The sequence below is a fragment of the Canis lupus genome, chromosome 10, assembly GCF_003254725.2.
Source record: "Canis lupus dingo isolate Sandy chromosome 10, ASM325472v2, whole genome shotgun sequence".
In the NCBI taxonomy this organism is placed as follows: Eukaryota; Metazoa; Chordata; class Mammalia; order Carnivora; family Canidae; genus Canis; species Canis lupus.
In genome coordinates this window covers 10803002-10821770 of record NC_064252.1, presented here as the reverse complement: position 1 = coordinate 10821770, position 18769 = coordinate 10803002, and the positions used below count along the sequence as shown (strand labels likewise).

At 36.8% G+C, this 18769-nt stretch overlaps 1 protein-coding gene across 3 annotated transcripts in view; it reads left to right on the top strand.

The window, feature by feature from the left end:
* MDM1 (Mdm1 nuclear protein) overlaps positions 1–17666 on the top strand; it is a 29166-nt gene extending 11500 nt beyond the window's left edge. The window contains exons 6-15 of one of the 3 annotated variants that reach the window (XM_025476663.3): positions 200–303; positions 385–484; positions 5446–5475; positions 5809–5984; positions 7003–7311; positions 8092–8204; positions 8294–8403; positions 13572–13685; positions 15526–15585; positions 16847–17666. In XM_025476663.3, the coding sequence (XP_025332448.1) occupies positions 200–303; positions 385–484; positions 5446–5475; positions 5809–5984; positions 7003–7311; positions 8092–8204; positions 8294–8403; positions 13572–13685; positions 15526–15543 (1074 nt within the window). In that variant the 3' untranslated portion in view covers positions 15544–15585; positions 16847–17666. Of the gene's footprint in view, positions 1–199; positions 304–384; positions 485–5445; positions 5476–5808; positions 5985–7002; positions 7312–8091; positions 8205–8293; positions 8404–13571; positions 13828–15525; positions 15586–16846 lie in introns of all 3 variants that reach the window. The other 2 variants (XM_025476661.3, XM_025476662.3) reach the window with 2 other exon arrangements.
* Positions 17667–18769: the final 1103 nt, after the last annotated feature.

Here is an 18769-nt window from a genome sequence, read left to right as displayed (position 1 = left end):
TACTTCAAAAAACCAAAGTATACTAGTTTTAAAACTTGCTTGTCAATTCCTTGTGACTTCTAGGTTATCTTTAGTAGTTAAAACTTACTTCCATAAACAGAATTGTAATACAGTGTCCAGTTATACTTTTTAATATTTATGTTTTCACTTTAATGTATAACATTTTAAGCATAAAATGTTTAAATTATTTCCATTGTAGTGTGATAAAACAGATGATCCTTTAAGATTAGAAGCAGAGATGGAATCAAAAGAGTCAAGCCAGCCTAAAAAGAAGCTTACTCCTTGGAGACATCAAAGGCTTGGGTATGTATTTTAGAAGAAAAATATCATGGTATTTAGATGATTAACATGCTGAAATATTTATTCTTATTTCATTTTTGTTAGGAAGGTGAATTCTGAATATAGGGCAAAATTTTTGAGCCCAGCCCAGTATTTATATAAAGCCGGGGCTTGGACCCGTGTGAAGGAAAACATACCAGACCAGGTGAGTATATATAAGGTCAGTAAGCTCACATTTTCTTTGAGCCTGTATCCCAGTTTGATTTCACAGTGAGTTTCTTTTAGTAATAGGGACAATAGTTTAAAGATATGTGATACAGTAGTAACACTGAAAGTATCTGGAACTTAAAGTTATGTGTTAGGATATAGTTTATGAGCATGTTTATTTTTTTTATATCAAATAGTTCCTTTTTCAACTAGAGATTTTTATTATTAAAGTCTTTTAAGTTAAAAAGGTTTTTACAATCCAAGGTTTCATTGTGTTAATCCAATTGAGTTTATAGAATTATAGCATTGTAGTTTTCTTAATAATATCCAGACCTCCACTCTCTCAATTGAAGATTAATTTTCAAGATTAGTTTGTCTGACAGTGGAATCCACTGGCAGTGTGTAACTATTATAGTCTGTAAGCGTAAGGGAGGAGTGGCCTGTGTTGATAGAGGTTTGAGTTCTAGTGTTGGGATACCCTGACATGTGGGAGAAATTCTGAGGATCCGAAAGAAAGGTTTGAGGGAAAGGGTAATCTTTGGGAAGCTTCTTACAGTCAGAAACAGTGGAGGGTTTTTTTGGGTTGTTGTGTAACTATCATCTTTTAAACCACATCTTGATGGTTTCCCTGCCTTTTTCTGTGTGAATAAGCAAAAGTAAAACATCCCATCCCCCTTCATTGTGAAGAGAGAGAGAATTTGGATGGGGAATGAACCTTTTATTTAGCTCTGTACTTGAAGCCATAGCCAAAAGTTACATGTAATGAGCCTCTGGAGGAAGGCGTTCGTTCTTTGAGCTGCTGGCTCTTTGCCCTGGCAGCTCCCAGACCAATGTCCTGGTGAGATTCCTGTATTCCACATGTTGTTTCAGGAGGTTACCTGATTCCTTCCACTGTGGCTGCTCTTTACTTGAGCATAGCTCAGCAGCAGTATAGCAGAGTAAAGGGCCAATCTTGAAGCCGTCCCAAATATTGGTGGAGTCAAAATTCACATAGTCACCCTGGTGAAATAAAGTTAAAAAGAAGAGCATCGGGAGCAGGCCTGATGAAGCAAAGGAGTAGTGTCAGTGAAACTCCTGACTGGTTTACAGCCATGCCAGACCTTGGTGAGGAGCTCTGAGCAGTCTCAAAGGGAATGAGGAAAAGCTGGGGGCAGAGGCAGCAGGGTACAGAGCATGGCCATAGAGAGCTCGTGTGGCCAATTATTCGGTGTTAGCCACTGGCCTGTTAGATTTAGGGGCTTCCCTGGGTTGGGCTCACAAGAGGCTTCTTGTTTTGGAAAGATTATCTCTTAGTCTCTGAAACTTCATTAAATTAAGACAAGTTGGTATTTAGACCTCAGTTCTAAAAATTTAGTGGACTAGAGGATTATGCCTGGAGTCATGATAAAATGATAGTCCTTATCCTGCCCTGATGGAAGAAAACATTTGTGTTGTTGTTAATTTACGATCCATCTTGAGTTTTTTAGACTTAAAAAAAATTCATTGCTAATGGTGGTTGTTAACATTTAGTGCTATTGTTTGCCTTAACCTCTGCGGGCAAAATAATTCAAATAGTGAATTTGAGCTAGAAAAGAATAAGTTTTAGCTAAATTTTATACTGATGCTGATAGCTGTTTCACTTAACCAGGTCATAAATATTTAGGGTGGGCCATATTTTACTTAAATCTTAGATTTTATTTTTAACTTGAAGACATTTACTTTTGTGGCTGCTTATGAAGTATCTACATATAGGGAACTCCCTTATTTCCCACTCCTAACATTTCATGAAGGAATATTATTCACGCTCTTCAAATGCACTTGGACATCAGTGATTTTATTATAATTAGAATGTTAACTTTTTGAGTCCTGTTATAGTTTTCTAGTCCCTATATCATATTCATTTCCTCCTATGTTGTTTGAAATATTAAACTTTTTGAATCTATTTATTCATACTCTAGTGCCTGGGTATCTTATCCTAAGACCCAAGTACCTATTCATATAATATTAAGGTGGTTGATTTTATTTGTCCAGTGACTTATATTTGTTGTCTCCATTATATAACCACTGGCACTATTGCTTTTTAAAACGCTCACTTATAAGGTGGTTTTTATTTTTATTTATTTTTTTAAAGGTTTTTAATAATAACTAGCATGTTGTGATTGTTCGGTCTCATCCTTAGAATAACTGCTGAACCTGTGTTAAATTTCTTTTTTCTTGATTGTTAGATAATTTTCTAATCCAAACGTTAGTTGAGATGCTTTTTTTTCTAATGTATCTTCCACAAATAGGACTTTAAGATAAAGTCCCACATTTGAGAGACATACTGTAATTTGACAGATATTGTAAGGATGGCTATGCATAAAGATGACTCATTTTGAGGGGGATAACTTTTGGGGAAAATTTTTATTTTTTAATCTTTTTTAATCTGAATTTTCTGTATATAAATGTTAAACAACTTAGTTGAATTCTTATTTTGGACAAAGAAATTCAGAAATGAAAACATTCTACTTACAGCATTTATATCCTATAATCTGATGGCATTACTTGGAAAGGATGTGTGTGTTGTTTTAATTGCGTTTGAGTTCATATCCTTTTTAGTGGCTCTGCTTATTGGTTCTTGAGACTGAATTCATACCAGTAGGGTTTTTTTTTTCTTTTTCTAGTAGAACAGCTCGCTTTAGGAAATACCAACTTTCTATTTTTTCATCCTAGTTTAGGATCTAGAAGTCTAAAATCATATATTTGTAAACCACTATAACATTAGCACTAAGATTATTAATAAATATTGATGATAAGTTTAAAACATTGAGTTTTGAATGTCAGTAACAAATAGAATTGAATAAAGCTTTATAGAATTTCCATAGTATCTGCTTTTTTTTAAAAAAAATATTGTTAACAAGTAAAACTGGATCACTGTTCACATGGAGGGGATATTTATCCTTCCTCTCATTCATCAGACAATAGGTCTTCCCACCTGGATGAAATACAGCCTTCTCTGCTGTTCCTTCCCAGCTCACCTTACACAGTGTGGCTGCATTTGAACCATTCCTTCAATTATTATGGCATAGACTATACAGTATTATGATAATTTATCAAGGAGGAGAAAGTTGGCCTCCTCTATCAGACTGTGAGCACATTGAGTGCTGCAGGGACTTTCTTGCTTATCTTTGGCTACCAGCCATCCAGCTCAGGCCTAGCGCTGAGTCTACACTCAGGACAGGTTGTGTGCTGCATTTTCCTTCACATTGTGTGGTTTATAGATTAATGGGGGAGAATGACAAGAGCAATTAATTCCAGTGGAATGAAATAAGTACTAATGAGGATATGCATGAAGGCCTTTGAGACTGGAGGAGGAAGCTGTGCTAAAGCTTGAAGATTTTATCATGTAGGTGATAATGCAGCTGTGAAACATTTGAAACGTGAGAGGACTTAATAGAAGTAAGATCTGGATTATATCAAGGCACTTTTATAACAAGACCTCTGTGCGTTCAAAACACCCTGGTGAGAGGGTACCTGGCTGGCTCTGCTGGTAGGGCATGCAACTCTTGATCTTAGAGTCCTGAGTTCAAGCCCCACATTGGGCGTGGAGCCTACTTAACAGCAGAACACTCTGGTTAATGGACTCAAACTGTATATCTCAGTTCCATCTGTTAAATACAAAAACCATTACTGGTAATTTAAAGTTTAGGAGTTAACAGAAATGATAAATGAACATGGCTCAGTTTTTCTTGGCAGTGAAGACAATATTTTGCATTGGGCAGCCCCGGTGGTGCAGCGGTTTGGCGCCGCCTGCAGCCCAAGGCGTGATCCTGGAGACCCAGGATTGAGTCCCACGTCGGGCTACCTGCATGGAGCCTGCTTCTCCCTCTGCCTGTGTCTCTGCCTGTCTCTCTCTCTCTCTGAATGAATAAATAAATAAATCTTTAAAAAAAATATTTTGCATTATCCTTAAGGAATGTTTCAGGTTTGGTTTGTTAGGCCAGTAGTACTCTGCTCGGATTATATGGTTTCTTAGCCACCATGACAGGTACTGTCCTTTGCTTTCGGTAGTTCCCTTGCAGATGTAACACTTTCATCCCTTTGCATTCAGGAGTGTTCCTTAAGGAACTGAGGATGTGTTTCCCCAGTTGCTTTTGCAATGCCAAGTTTATTTGCTTTTTGCCTATAAGTGAAAGAAAATGTTAGCAGACAGCATCTGCATATCTTTTTAATGTTATTAGTCCATCTTTATGATAGGAAAAATTGAGTTTTTAAAGAATAAATAAATAAATAAATAAATAAAATAAATAAAATAAATAAAAGATGATGTGAAACAATTTTAAGCTGAAACTTAATTTTTTTGCGTTGTGGAATTGAATTTAGGGAAGCCAGCAGGTGGCAGTGTGACGTATAAAATTAAAGGGTTTCAGAGAGTATAAAAGGCTTCGTTCCAAATGAAAAAATGTTCTTTGCATGTTAAGGAATTCAAATTACCTTATAGTTCATCAGAACAGTTTTTTGAATTGTCACTTTGCTGAATATATTACAATTGTTATTTTGTGGGATATTCTTATATTTAATACATTTTTTTTTTTTTAAAGTTGAGATTTTGCTGATGCCTAGGGAATGTCGAACAATTGAGAGAGGGCAGTCTCATGATTCTCTCACTGGGGCCTTCGATAGTAGTAGCAGCTAGGACAGAAAGGATAGGGGTTTGTGGCATGTCACTACTCTTCCAAACGTGGGGAAGTGGGAATAATAATTAGGTTACCTGTTGTTGATAGCATTTCAGCCATGTGGGAATGTGGCTGGGTTTCCAGGTAGTAATAGGACATCTTGCTTAGTGGATTAAATATTACTAAAAATTATTTTTAAAATATTGATTGACAAGTTTGTTATATATTTAGAAGGAAGAATAATAAGGTATTTCATTGATTCCCATTAATGTTCTGCTATGACATTAACCTGTCATTAAGTTATGTTTCTATATTCCTCTCCTAGGCTTCTCTAAATGCCATGTGGTATGCGGAGGTTGGTCGCTTTTGAGTTTTTAAAAACTGTAATAATGCATAGAGTACTTGTGTAATTTCAGTCAAAATAAGAAGTAGGTGTCAATATTTTTCTTAACTGCTGCAAGTTCTTCCTGCCCGCTGGCCTGAAATAAAATAACTGCATTGCGCTTTAGCTTGACTGTTTTAATTTCTGCTTAAAATGTGCGTAGTCTGATGAATGTCTGTGGCTCCTTTTGCCTTCCCTTCTCCTTGGTCTCTGGCTATATTTGTGCATTATTGTTGATAAGCAGCGTGGTGATATTTGCAATCGAGCATTCAAAGTAACACACAGTGTCTCAACTCTCCTGTGTAGGTTAAAGAACTCCGAGAGAAGGCGGAGTTTTACAGGAAACGAGTTCAAGGAACACATTTTTCTCGGGACCATCTGAATCAGCTTCTGTCTGATAACAATCGCTGTTGGGACGTCTCCTCCACAACAAGCTCAGAAGGAACTATTAGTAGTAACATTAGAGCTCTAGATCTTGCTGGGTGAGCTATGTTCTTTGTGGACGGCAAAAAAGTCTGTTGTAGCTTAAGTAGGTCATGGAATCACAGGAAAATGACATGACCACTCAAAATTTGTCTTCTAGTCGGATGAGATTATTCATTATTTTAGTTTATTTTCTGTGAGACGTAAAGCTTTGTGTAAATAATAATGTAAATCTGGAAGACTAGACTTTATAATGTTACTTTTTTAAAATAATGTCTCTTAAGGATAGAGAATAGGGATGATTATGCAGTAGATGGAAAGAACTTTAAAAAAGTAAGAAGAAAAGGCAGCAACAACAATTACAACTTAGAGAATATAAGCTAGTAGTACATCCTGTCACCATTCGTTAATGGATTTATGTGGCTAATATGACACTTAGGCCCTGATTCTATGGGAGAGTTCTCTGCTCTTTTGGGTTTTAAAGTGAACATTATTTAACTGTTTGTAAGAGAAATAGCACTTTGATTTGTAGCAAATTATATTTTGGTTCTAGTATTTATTAATATCATCATATAAGCCCAATTGACCTATAAGTTCTAATTATGACATCTGATTTTAAAAATTCACCACAAAATCCATTCCTTAGGAATGTCTGAAAAAGATTACCTAAAGTGTAAAATTTGAATCAGTTTGCTTGATCCTCAAGTACACTTGAGTTTGTGCATAAACCCTAATTGACAAGTGAACAAATTAGACTATGTGGAGTCCTAATATATGTGTGTAAATGCCAGTCCGGGGACACCCATGCATGTTGTCAGCGGTGGTATGGGCATGCCTTGTGAGGGTAGGAATGAGAGAAGATGCAAATATTTTATTTTGGAGTATTTTAATAGAAAATCCAAATTGTAGTATTACTTTATTATACTGTCCTGTGAACTCTTAATTTGATTTCTTTCTTCAGTACCTGGGCAAGGTAATACTTGTGGGAAACATAGTAGTGAACATTGGAAGGGAATGATAGACTCATTAAAGTTAGTATAAGCTCAAACTCAAGTTTGAAACTTTTTTGTTATGTAGAGATCCTACAAGCCATAAGACTTTGCAGAAGTGTCCTCCTACAACACTGGAAGAAAAAAGGCCTGTTTTGGAAGAGCAGCCCCAGAAAAATACCACAGAGAAATTGGGCATGTCAGATGCTCCCACCTTACCTGTTAGAAGGCGCCTGGCGTGGGATGCAGAGAACACCAATGAGGGGATGCAGAAACAGCTGCGAGAGGAGGAGGGGGAGGAGGAGGAGAAAATGGAAAAGGACAAGCAGGTTCATTCGGGAGAGCTGGACAAGTTGGAAGTACATGAAAAATCTGAGGCAGACAAGATAAAAGAAGGGTGAGAGTTTTAAGTTAATCGGTATTAACATTATGCACATGGTTCATATTTTTTGTTTTGTCACTAAGTTCAGTGGCTTACACTCTTGGTTTTATGACTCAGAGAGAACAGATGTTACTTTAATGTCACAATGCAGGCATTTCTATCTGATGTATAATTTGGTTCACGCAGGTATTTGAGTCACCAGTAATTGGTAGTTGAACACTTGAACATTGAGCTACTTGGGCGGCAGTAGTTATAGAATCATTTTAATTTATGTTCCATCAGTTCTGACCTGCCAGTTTTGTAAATGTGTCTGGGACCATGGCTTTCTTTATGATTTAAGGAAAATAGCTGATACTCTTCAATATCAAATGTTTTACCAAAAAGAAAGATAATGTTTGATGATATTAAAATAAGTGATTTCTGCAAATAGCTAATTCCTGTTGATATGTTGATATGTATGTTAATTGCTCTGGGAGGTGGTTCTCTATCACTGATAATGGTGCTTTTGGCTCATAATCTAAATCCCTTATCATTCAGTCATGGGTTTTGCACCTAATAGGAACCTTAGGCCCTGATTTAATGGAGGAATTCTATGTTCTGTGTTGCTGACTTGCAGTGATCTTCCCCTCTTTTCTAGTATTCAGTCACTTTCAATTGCATGTGGATTTGTTATTTTTTTCAGAAACAAAATGGCCTTATCTTATAAATTACGTATTTTATTATTGCACAATAATGACAAAATATTTTAAATTCTATTTTCTGGAGAAAATGCTTCATAGTAGACTGTATTTATAGGTCAGATTCTTCTTCTGTATCTTCTGGAAAAGAAGGCAGGCTTCCTACTCCAAAGCTGAGAGAACTTGGTGGAATCCAAAGGACTCATCATGATCTCACCACTCCAGCTGTTGGTAAGGGGCAAACACTGCAGTTCTTATTTTACCTACTTTTTCTACATGAGAATTTGGTTTGAGACTTGTTGTCTTCTGTATTTTTCTAGGTGGTGCTGTTTTAGTATCTCCCTCTAAAGTGAGGCCTTCCGTCCCCGAACCGAGGAAAAGAATGTCTTCTCAGGATGTCATAGAATCTGCAAAGAATGATTTTAGGAAGGTAAGTACTTATATTTTGGTAGAAAAGTATCTTTTTAGGGCATGATTGTTTTAGTTGCATGGAATGAATGATAGATTCAGATTTTAGAAAATTCTGTGTATCATGTGGAGATGATGTTATTAACCTGTTTTTAGTAAGGCAAAGGCATTAAATTGTTTATTTCTGGCAGTGGCATTCTATTTCTGCTGATACACTTTTTTTTTTTAGGATTTTATTTATTTATTTAAAAGAGCACAAGCAGAGGGAGAGGGACAAGCAGACTCCCTGCTGAGCAGGGAGCCCGAGACGTGAGGCTTGATCCCAGGTCTCTGAGATTATGAACTGAGCTGAAAGCAGATAATTAACCGAGTCACCCAGGTTCCTCTCTGCTGATACACTTTTAAGTCTTATCAATACTAACTCAACAGGAAGAGAGAGAAGAAAAGTAATAGTTTTTATTGAGCATCTACTGTGTGGCAGTTGTATTCCAGCTGTGTTCCAGGCACTGTTTTAGGACTGGAGATATAGCAGTGAAAGAAGCAGGTAAAAATTCTGGCCCTTTTTGAGCTTCTGTTCTAGTGAAGAAGAGAGACCATAAACAGGATAAGTAGATACAATACATAGTGTTCTAGATAGTGATAAGTACTAAGAAAAATAAAGCAAGGGAAGTGAATAGGAAGTTCTTGCTGAGAGGGTTGCATTTGAGCAGAATCTGAAGTGGGCGAGAGATTCCACATGCATATGTAGGAAGGCATTCTGGGCAAAAGGAATAGAAAGTGCAAAGTCCTTGAGGCGATCAGTTATCTGATTCCTTGAGGACCAGGCAGAAAGTGAGTGTGGCTGGAGCAGAGAGCAAGAGAAGGGAGAGCAAGAAAAGGCAATGAGTTTGGAGGCATAGTGGGGAACTAAACTGTATAGGGCCTTATTGGGTGTAACAAAGACTTTGAATTTTATTTTGAATGAAATGAGAAGCCTTTGGAGGGGCGAGGAGTGATGTGATTTGACTCAGGTTTTCCCATGGTTACTCTGCCTGCTGTGTTGGGGAAAGACAGTAGGGTTGCAAGAGCAGGGGCATGAAACTAGATAGGAGTCCATTACAATATCCAGTGGTGGTGGTTTGGTTCATAGTGGTAGCAGTGGAGGTGATGCGATGAAGTCTGATTCTGGATATGCATTGAAGGTGTAGCTGCTGAGATTTGCCAATGGTTAAGATACAGAATGGGAGAAAGACAAGAATCAAGGACAACTCAAGATTTTTGGCCTGTACAGTAAGGATGGAGTTGCCATTGAACTGAGATGGGGAGGAGGGTATAAGGAAAAGGTTTGTAAGGGGAAACAGAGTTCTATTTTGAACACATTTGAGAAGCTTATTAAATGTACAAGTAGACATGTTGAGTAGGAGTTGCCTTTCTGAGTTTGGAGTATGGGAGGAGAGGTTGGGCTGCAGATACAGATTTGCATCTCTTTACCATATAGGTGGCACAGGTGTGTGAGGTCTTGAGACTAGGGGAGATCATCAGGGGAGTGGGGAGAGAGAGAGAAGAGTATGGATAGGCAGGTGTCAACCCCCGTTTTTTGATACAGGGTAGTTGAGGTGTGACCAACAAAGAGGCTAAGGAAGAATAGCCAGCGAGGTGGTGGGAAATAGGAGACTAGTACCTTGGAGGTGTCATGGAGGGCTGAGTGTCAGTGCTACTGATGGATCAGGAAGATATGAGAACTGATGATTGGATTTGGCAACAGAGATGTCATCAGTGACCTTGACAAAGGGCAGTTTTGGTGGTGGGGAGGGACAAAAGCCTAAGTGCAAGTGAGTTCAAGAGAAATGAGAGGAATCGGAGGCAGTCATCACAGACAATTTTTTTTTTAGACCTGAGATTTGTTTTCTAGCTCTTTTTTTTTGTTTTTTTTGTTTTTTTAAGATTTTATTTATTTATTCATGAGAGACAGAGAGGCAGAGACACAGGCAGAGGGAGAAGCAGGCTCCATGCAGGGAGCCCGACGTGGGACTCGATCCCAGGTCTCTAGGATCAAGCCCTGGGCTAAAGGTAGCGCTAAACCGCTGAGCCCCCCGGGCTGCCCATAGACAATTCTTTTAAGAGTCTTTTCCATGGAGGGGAGTGGAGTAACAGATGGTAGTTGGGAGTAAGGTTAAGATGAAGGAGAGGAGATAACAGCACATTTATATGTTGACAAGAACAGCTTTTTAAAGATTTTTAAAAATATTATGATTTATTTGAGAGAGAGAGAGAAGTAGTGGGGAGGGGCAGAAAGTCAGAAGCAGACTTCCCTCTGAGCAGGGAGCCTGATGCAAGGCTCAATCCCAGGACCCTGAGATCATGACCTGAGCTGAAGGCAGACACTTAACCCACTGAGCCACCCAGGAGCCCCAACAAGAACAGTTTTAAAGGCAGAGAAAGATGATGCAGCCCCTTTGCACCTGTGCACTGAGTGCCAAGCACCCCTCAAGATGTTGCGTAGGATGTGGGAGAGGTACGAGTGGAATTGTTGATTTTAGGCACTCTGACAATTCCTTCCTTGTTACAGAGGACACAGAATATGTGAGCACTGCAGATAAAATAGGGAGATGTGATGATGGGGGCTTTGGGAAAGTGTCTGGATTGTTTCTTGGTAACACATGAAGAAAGACCCTTGCTGAGAAGAAGGCTGGGGAAGAAAAGGTTGGAGGTTTGAGTAAAGAGAAGAAGGCAGGGAATAGTCTTTTTCCGAGAGTGGGAGAGGGAGCAGGCCAGGGAAATGTGAGATAATGCAGGGCAGCCTGAAGGGCCCATTTAAGGCTAGTGGTCACAGATTTGATGTAAGACCAGTCAGGATGAGTTGTGTGTTTTCCTCCAGACATGTTTGGCTGCAGAGGTGCAGGGTAAGTAGAGAGATTTAATTGGGGTCCGTGTTTTGTTAAGGGAGTAAGAGGAAATGAGAAAGGGGGTCAGGGAGTTAAGATATAAGCAGGAAGTGATTATGAGGATTGGCCATGGAAGTTGAGTTGGTTAGGGCAGAAAAATAGGACTTGGGAAGGGAAGGCACAGTGCAGAGGTGACAGGATCATTGGAAGGTCTTGGCAGACTTAAGGACTTGTTGAAATTAGGGTAGCCGTGGCGATTAGTTTTAAAGGCAGGAGGTGGTGGTCAGGAATTAGAATTATGGAGAGGTGGTAGTTAGCAGTAATGGTAATCCCTGCCCTCATGGAGCTTACCGTTTCATTTTGAGAAATAGATAATTTTTTAAAAAGATAATTTCAGGTAGTAGCAAGTGCTGTAAATTAAAAAAAAAAAAAAGCTAAGACCTCACTCATGAGGGATGTGCCCAGGCAGAGATTAGGGGAGACTGTTTTCCAGTTTGAAAGAACAGTAAGTACAAATGTGCAGCAGTGGAAGTTTTAAAGAGTGAGAAGACCAGTGTGACTGGGGCCTGGAGAGGGAAGAGGTGGGGGTAGGAAATGAGCTTTGGAAGGGAGGTTGGGTAAGGAGTGATGATGTTGTTCTGAGGCACTTGGAAGCCCTGGGAGGGTTTAAAGCCACACAGCAAACATGATCTGGTCTTTCGTGATAAAAAAAAAAATGGGCTGTATGGGGGTGGGGCTAAGGCAGTGAGGCCAGTGAGAAGCCTTGGGCTCACACGCAGATCACCAAGGCCATTAAGTTAAACCTGGGAACGCTACGTGTTACAAAATATTCTAGAGATTTCATTCAGGCCTTTTTTTTTTTTTTTTTTTTTTTTTTTTTTAGCAATAGTAAAGCCAATATGGCAGATCTCAAATTCTGTGTGTGTGTGTGTGTGTGTGTGTGTGTGTGTGTGTATAAAGAAAAAAAGAACAGTTCTCCTAAGTGATACCTATAATTAAAAAGGGAAGCAAGAGGAAGATGTGTGGTTTTATTTTAGATCTTGATTTAAAAAGAAAGTTTTGCTGGGTAAGATCCCAAGCCTTTTCTGCTTTGAATCAAGTAAGTTCTCCAATTGCAGAAAACGATACCTAAGTTCAGAAAGCAGTGTTTTGAATATTGCACTGATAAACCCAAAATCAATAAGAAGGGCCACATTGATAAGCAATAATTAGGAAAATTTGGAACTGTGTTTGATTTCACTGGTTTGTATTCTCACTAATAAGTAAATTATACAAGGACTTTTAGGAAAGTGATAAATGTATCACTGTGGACCAACTTAACAAAATATGTGATGTCCCCTCTACTCTTCGGGGGCAGCCACTATTGAATGTTTGAGTTCTTTGGGTTTACAGTGTGTTTATGTGTTGTGCTGGAGATAAGGTTTCACAATCTATTTTTTTCTCACTTGGCAATGCATTGTGAACATATTCACATATCATTAAATATCACTTACAACTAAATTTTAATAGTGACATGATATGTGACCTATAGTTATACCACCTGTTTATTATTGAAACCAGTTTTTTAAAACTAGATGCCCACTGTTATTTCTTAATTTTTCTATTTTGAAAAAATACTGTAAAGAAATCCTCCTTCAGCTACTTTTTTATTCCTAATATTACCTTTTTGTGTGTAAATATTCTCCCAAGTATTACTGTATGATGAAAGAACACAAAGTTTTTTAAGGCTTTTGCTGTTTCACCAGCTCCCTGGGAAGATTGTGCTCCCAACAGCCCTCTAGCAGAGTGCCAATTTTTTCCACATCCTCGTCAATGCTGGGTATTATAGCATGGCTTTTAAAAAAAATTAATCTTTTAATCTGGCAAGTGAAAAATTAGTTCTTTGGTGCTTTTATTTTGAAATTATTTGATTACTAATAGGGTAGGATATTTCTGCTCTTTGTCCTTTATGTCTATTTAAATTGCTTATATATATCCTTCATTTTAATTAGTTTATCTTTTACTACTTTTAAAGAAATATTTATGTAACAATAATTGTCAATATATAAATTGTGTATTTTCCTCAAATTTGTGATTTAAAATTTTTTTAATGTTTGTATATTTTTATACAGCTAAATATGTCTACCAATAGTGGTTGTAGGATTATAAAATCTTCCTCACATGGAGGTTATATAGATTTTCCCCATACTTTCTCCTAATGCTTTTACAATTATTATTATTATTATTATTATTTTTTTTTTTTACGAGTATATTCTTTTGAGTGTTTAAAGGTTTGGTTTTATATATATATGGACATATATACGTATCTTTTTTTCCTGTCACTTAGAAAGAAAGTCGCGCCATATCCCTCCTGACTTCTCCAGCTGCTGGTATAAAAACAATTGATCCCCTGCCTTTGAGGGAAGATTCTGAAGCCAATCATATCCCCAAACTTGCTGAGGTAACTCTTCCAGTTTCAAAAATTCCAGAATATCCAACAAATACTCCTGGGCAGTCTCCTTCTCCACCCTGTGCTCCATCCTACTGGCATCCCTCTCGTCGAATTCAGGGCTCTCTGAGAGATCCAGAATTTCAGCATAATGGTAATTATTTTGGTTTTAATTTTTTGTCTTTTAAAATGAAAGTTCTACTGATGGATGCAAAGGCTTAAGTACGTGCTATATGTTAATAAGTTAGGTTACCTAGTTTTTCAGTTAATATAGCAGATGTCTTTAAATGGGAAAAGTCTCCTCTCCTCTCTGGAGCACTCAGCTGTGCCATAACCCCAGTTCACAACCCCCTAGATGCCAGTCATGCCCCGTTCCCAGGTGCGATGTCTAAAAATGTCTTCAGATCTTGCTAAATGCTGCCTACATGGAGAATTCAAGGTCATAAGTTATTTTCCTGTCGTTTTGTTAAGCATTGGTCTACTCTTTTCTAGCTTCTACTTTTACTGTTGGAAGTCGTATGCTCTTCTCATTTTTGATCATTGTATGTGGCTTCTTCCCTTTGGGGATCTCCTCTTCACACTCAGCACTCTGAGCTTTTACAGCGGGTCTCTCCATTTTGCTAGTACTCAGTGGATTCTTTCAGGTGGGGAACTTGCTTCCTCAGCTTCCTCAAATTGTTGAGTCAGTAATTCCTTCCTCTCCATTTTTTGCTTCCTCCTCATCTGGCACTCCTTGTTATTCTGATGTTGGACATGATCTTATTTTCTCATCTTACCTTTCCTATTTTCCATTTCTGTCTTCTAAGGGTTATTCATTTTTATTTCCCACCCCTTCTGAGTTTTAAAAAAAAATTGTGCTATATTTTTTAATTTAAGAATTTTTTTTAACACTGATTACTCCTTTTATACAGCATCATGTTCTTCTTTTATGGATGTCATGTTCTATCTCTTTGAAGAGAGGAATGATATATGTAATTTCCCCTGTTTGTAATATGGTGCCTTGCCCTCTGTTGAACTTGAGTCCTTTAGTCACAGTAGCACTGATAACTTTTTGGAGATGAAACCTCCATTCCACTTTTGGGAGGAAGGGTAGTTAGCCAGCTGTGCAGATTTAAAGGATTTGGCAGACTGTTGTATTAAAGCAGTTTCCTGGCTCAGCCTTACTTTCACTCCAACTTTCAGGGGTACTTGATACTCCTAAACCTGAGCCAGGAAACGAGAACAAATTGGTTGCTTCTTGGTTTCCTACCTCTGCTGGTTTAGGATTCAGTGTAGGTATGACAATACGCACTCAGTTCTTTTCTGTTTGCTTTCCAGTTACCAAAATTTTGTTGCTGTCTCATTGTCTCATTTTCTCTGTCCTGTGGGTCTATGTCATTTTTGTAAATGTGTGTAGTCCATCTACCATCTTTAAACAGAAGTCCACAGCATTTCTTGAGGTACCTGGGGGGCACAGTCAGTTAAGTGTCTGACCCGGCCTCAGCTCAGGTCGGAATCTCAAGGTCTTGAGATTGAGCCCCACAGAGCCTACTTAAGACTCTCTCCCTCTTTCTCTGCCTCTCCACCCTTCTCCCCAATAAATAAATAAATCTTTAAAAACAGAAGCTTACTGCATTTCTTTAAAGTTAGAATAGATCAATATTGTCACTGTAAAGAATTCTAGAAATTTTGTTGTTTATTTACATATTTGCTTAGCACATTATAAATTAGTGAATGGCCTGTTGATAATTTCTATTAAAAATATAAAGTCACTAAAATTTTTGATAATCTACTTTCACTAATGTTTTCCTATAAATAAGATATACTGTTAAGTGGCTTTGAAGGATAATTTTTCTACCTTTTTTTTTTTAAGTGGGAAAAGCAAAGATGAACAATTTCCAGTTGCCTCAGCATGAAGTCTTTAATGATGAAGGTATTTCAGTAGTGAAGTAACATATGATCAAAGTATGAAGTTTTGTTATATGGTAGTTTATAGTGTGTTATGATCTTAACATTGGGTTAGCACTTTATAGTTTACAAAGCACCTCCACAGATACTAGTTCATTAGATCTGTGAAACCCTGAGAGGAGTGTGAAATTATCTCCATTTACAAATGAGTAAACTGGGACCTAAAATCAGTAAACTGGAACCTAAAATCTTCAATTTTTTTTTTTTAGGGCAAACTAATGATAAGAGATTATGCCTAGCATTTTACTTGAGGTCAATACTCTGTCTTTCCAACCTGGCTAGCTGGGGGCTCAGGAATTTGGTCTAGCATATCTATTATTTTTTTCAAGTGTTATCAATTTTCAATTCTCAAAAAAATATGATTAGGGAAAATGAACTTTTTTTCTTGTGTAGCAGTCATTCTGACAAATTCATTTGCTTCTAATAGTGGCAGGAGGAATTTTGAATTCCTGATGTGAACAATCAAAATTATTAATTCATCCTAAAATATATGAACTATCTGAATTTATAAATTTTGGATTTGAAAGTAAATTTGAATTAATACTTTATGTATTATAAGTTCATGTGTATTAAAGATTTTCTTTCCTCTTAGCAAACTTAGGACTTTTTTCAGAATTCAGTGAGCTAGAAATCAAGTTACTGTTTTTGAAATGCGGACATTTGGACACTAAATCCAATTGTGTTTTCTTCTTAATAGAAAAACATTGTTTGCAAATAAACATAATAGATTTGCTTGCTCAGAATGAGGAATTTCTGTAATAATTAAGGGTAGCATGTTAAAGTCAAACATTATTTCTACCTTAAGTGAGATTATTTTGGAAATGTAAGTTTTATGTTAAGGTAGAGCATTTTGTTTTTAAAATGCTTAAGCTTTTTGCTTAGAACAGCTGTACTTTTTAAAGTAGGACGAGACAGTATGATGATGAATTGTTTCCAAGTAATGCTGAAATCACAGGCCATGTGTTTATTAGGTAACGACATTGTGGGATTTCAGGCAGGAAACAGAATGCTCATGTAACATTAAAATGTTTGATTTCTAAATATGGTAATTATTATGAACTCACCTGAAAATGTCAATATCTTCTATTTTTATAATTTTAATATTTTTTTCTGACCAGTGAATATTGACATTACAAAACTTGATGCTTTTAATTTTCTGTTAATGTTATAAAACAGTATTTTTATTAGCAATATTTTCTGCACTGATTATTATTTTTTCATTGCAGATGAGGACAGATTATCTGAGATTTCTGCTCGTTCTGCAGCTTCTAGTCTCCGGGCTTTTCAAACTCTGGCACGAGCTCAGAAAAGGAAGGAGAATTTCTGGGGCAAAACATAATTAAACATATATGTAGTTGGGTTGCATAACAATCTAGGGAACCATTGGCATAATTTTTCTTTATTGCTTTACTATGTTGAAACTTTTTTAAGTGTTTGGATTTTTTCCCCAACATTTCCTACTTAAAAAGAATTGGTCGACTTTTCAATAGCCAATTCAGTTTACTTGGAAAATTTTAACACAGGCTCATAGAAATTCAACTTACAGAATTCTTTTAACACCCAACCCCAAAGTACAAAGACATAGATTTCTTCACATGTTGTAAGTTTTGTATCAAGCATAGCTGGTAGAATTATGAATTTTACCTATCCACAGAATATTCTGAAAAATGAACAAAAGTAAAATAAAAATTAAGATCCAGGTGTGAAATATATATTCCTTGAAGATTGGTTATGTGTATATGTCATAAGATGAATTTGTCATTCATGTGACATTTGCTGTAGTCTTTATTTTAGGACCTTCTGTATGTGGTTGCAGTGTTAAGACAATTGTACTTTAAACTGAACATATGAGCTGTATATATTTTTCTTATTTATGTAACAAAGTCTGCTGAGAGAATATGTATATTTTTGACCTTTGTGTGTATTCTATTTGTATAAGGACTTTGGCTTACATTTGAATAATGTCTCAATTTTGAAAAAATATTTGTATAATGGAGAGTTAAAACTTTGTAGACATTTTGAATAAAAATTGATCAAGTATTTCAATTCTGTTTGTTTGAAGTGTTTGGCTTGTCCTCCAGAAAGTCACTACATGGAATAATTATCTTTTAGAAACATTTTGCTCATAGTGGGATAACTAAATGTTCTACTTCTTTTGCAATGAAATTTAAGTCCATAATAATTTTGTATGAATATAAGAAAAATACAGTATTTCCAAGGTAGACTCATTTTCAAAAATTTAACACATACTTTTTGATTGTTCTTCACTTGTAGAACATGTTTTGTTTTCTTACTCTTCACTTTGTAAATCATAAACCTAATTTTTCTAAAAAATATAAATTTCATAAGTATTACATGTGATGTTTACGAGAATACACAGAGGGTACTGAAGATAAAATATACAAAATATTCATGACTGTTGGTTAGAAAATAAAAGTCTTTTAAAGTGCTCAATTTGATCAAAAGTGCTTTTGCAAATTGATTCACAGTAAGTTTAAGGTCTTATGAGGTCTTAAATAAGTGGGCATACAAATATTTGCTTACTCATATCTCACTTTAAAATAGTTGATAAAGTTATTAAGGCTCTAAAGGTGGAAATAAAAGTTAGAAATTAGTGTGTAATTAGAATTTAGAACACAAAATCATTTGGCTTCCATACACCTATGTACTGAGGCAAATTCTCTGTAAACTAAATTTGGAATTTATCTCTAGAAGCTTAGAGGTATCATTTTCTTCCTCCAAAGTTGGTTAGTTTAGTTGGTTAGGATAGAGTTTGCAATGACTGGCACTGATGTACAGTAAAGAAAGGAATTCTAGCTAGCTTCCGGGAATTGTGTGTAATAGTCTATGTTACCTAAGCTGCAGACTTTAAAATACGGGTACACCTGTTGGAATAAGTCACACCACACGAACTTGCTCTTGCTCTGTCGGGTGTTAGATAGATTCGGGTATGGGTATGGTTCTTACAAGGCTGAGATTATCCTCAGTCTCTGGGTGACAATTTAGCTTTGTAGTATCCTACTGACTGCCTCTTAAAAGCCCTACTCAGTGGCCCTGGCAAGAGAATAGTGTTGAGAGATTAGTACTTGTACTGAAAGCAGCTCAAAGGACATGCATTTGAGTAGAAGGTACACATCTGTGAAACCACT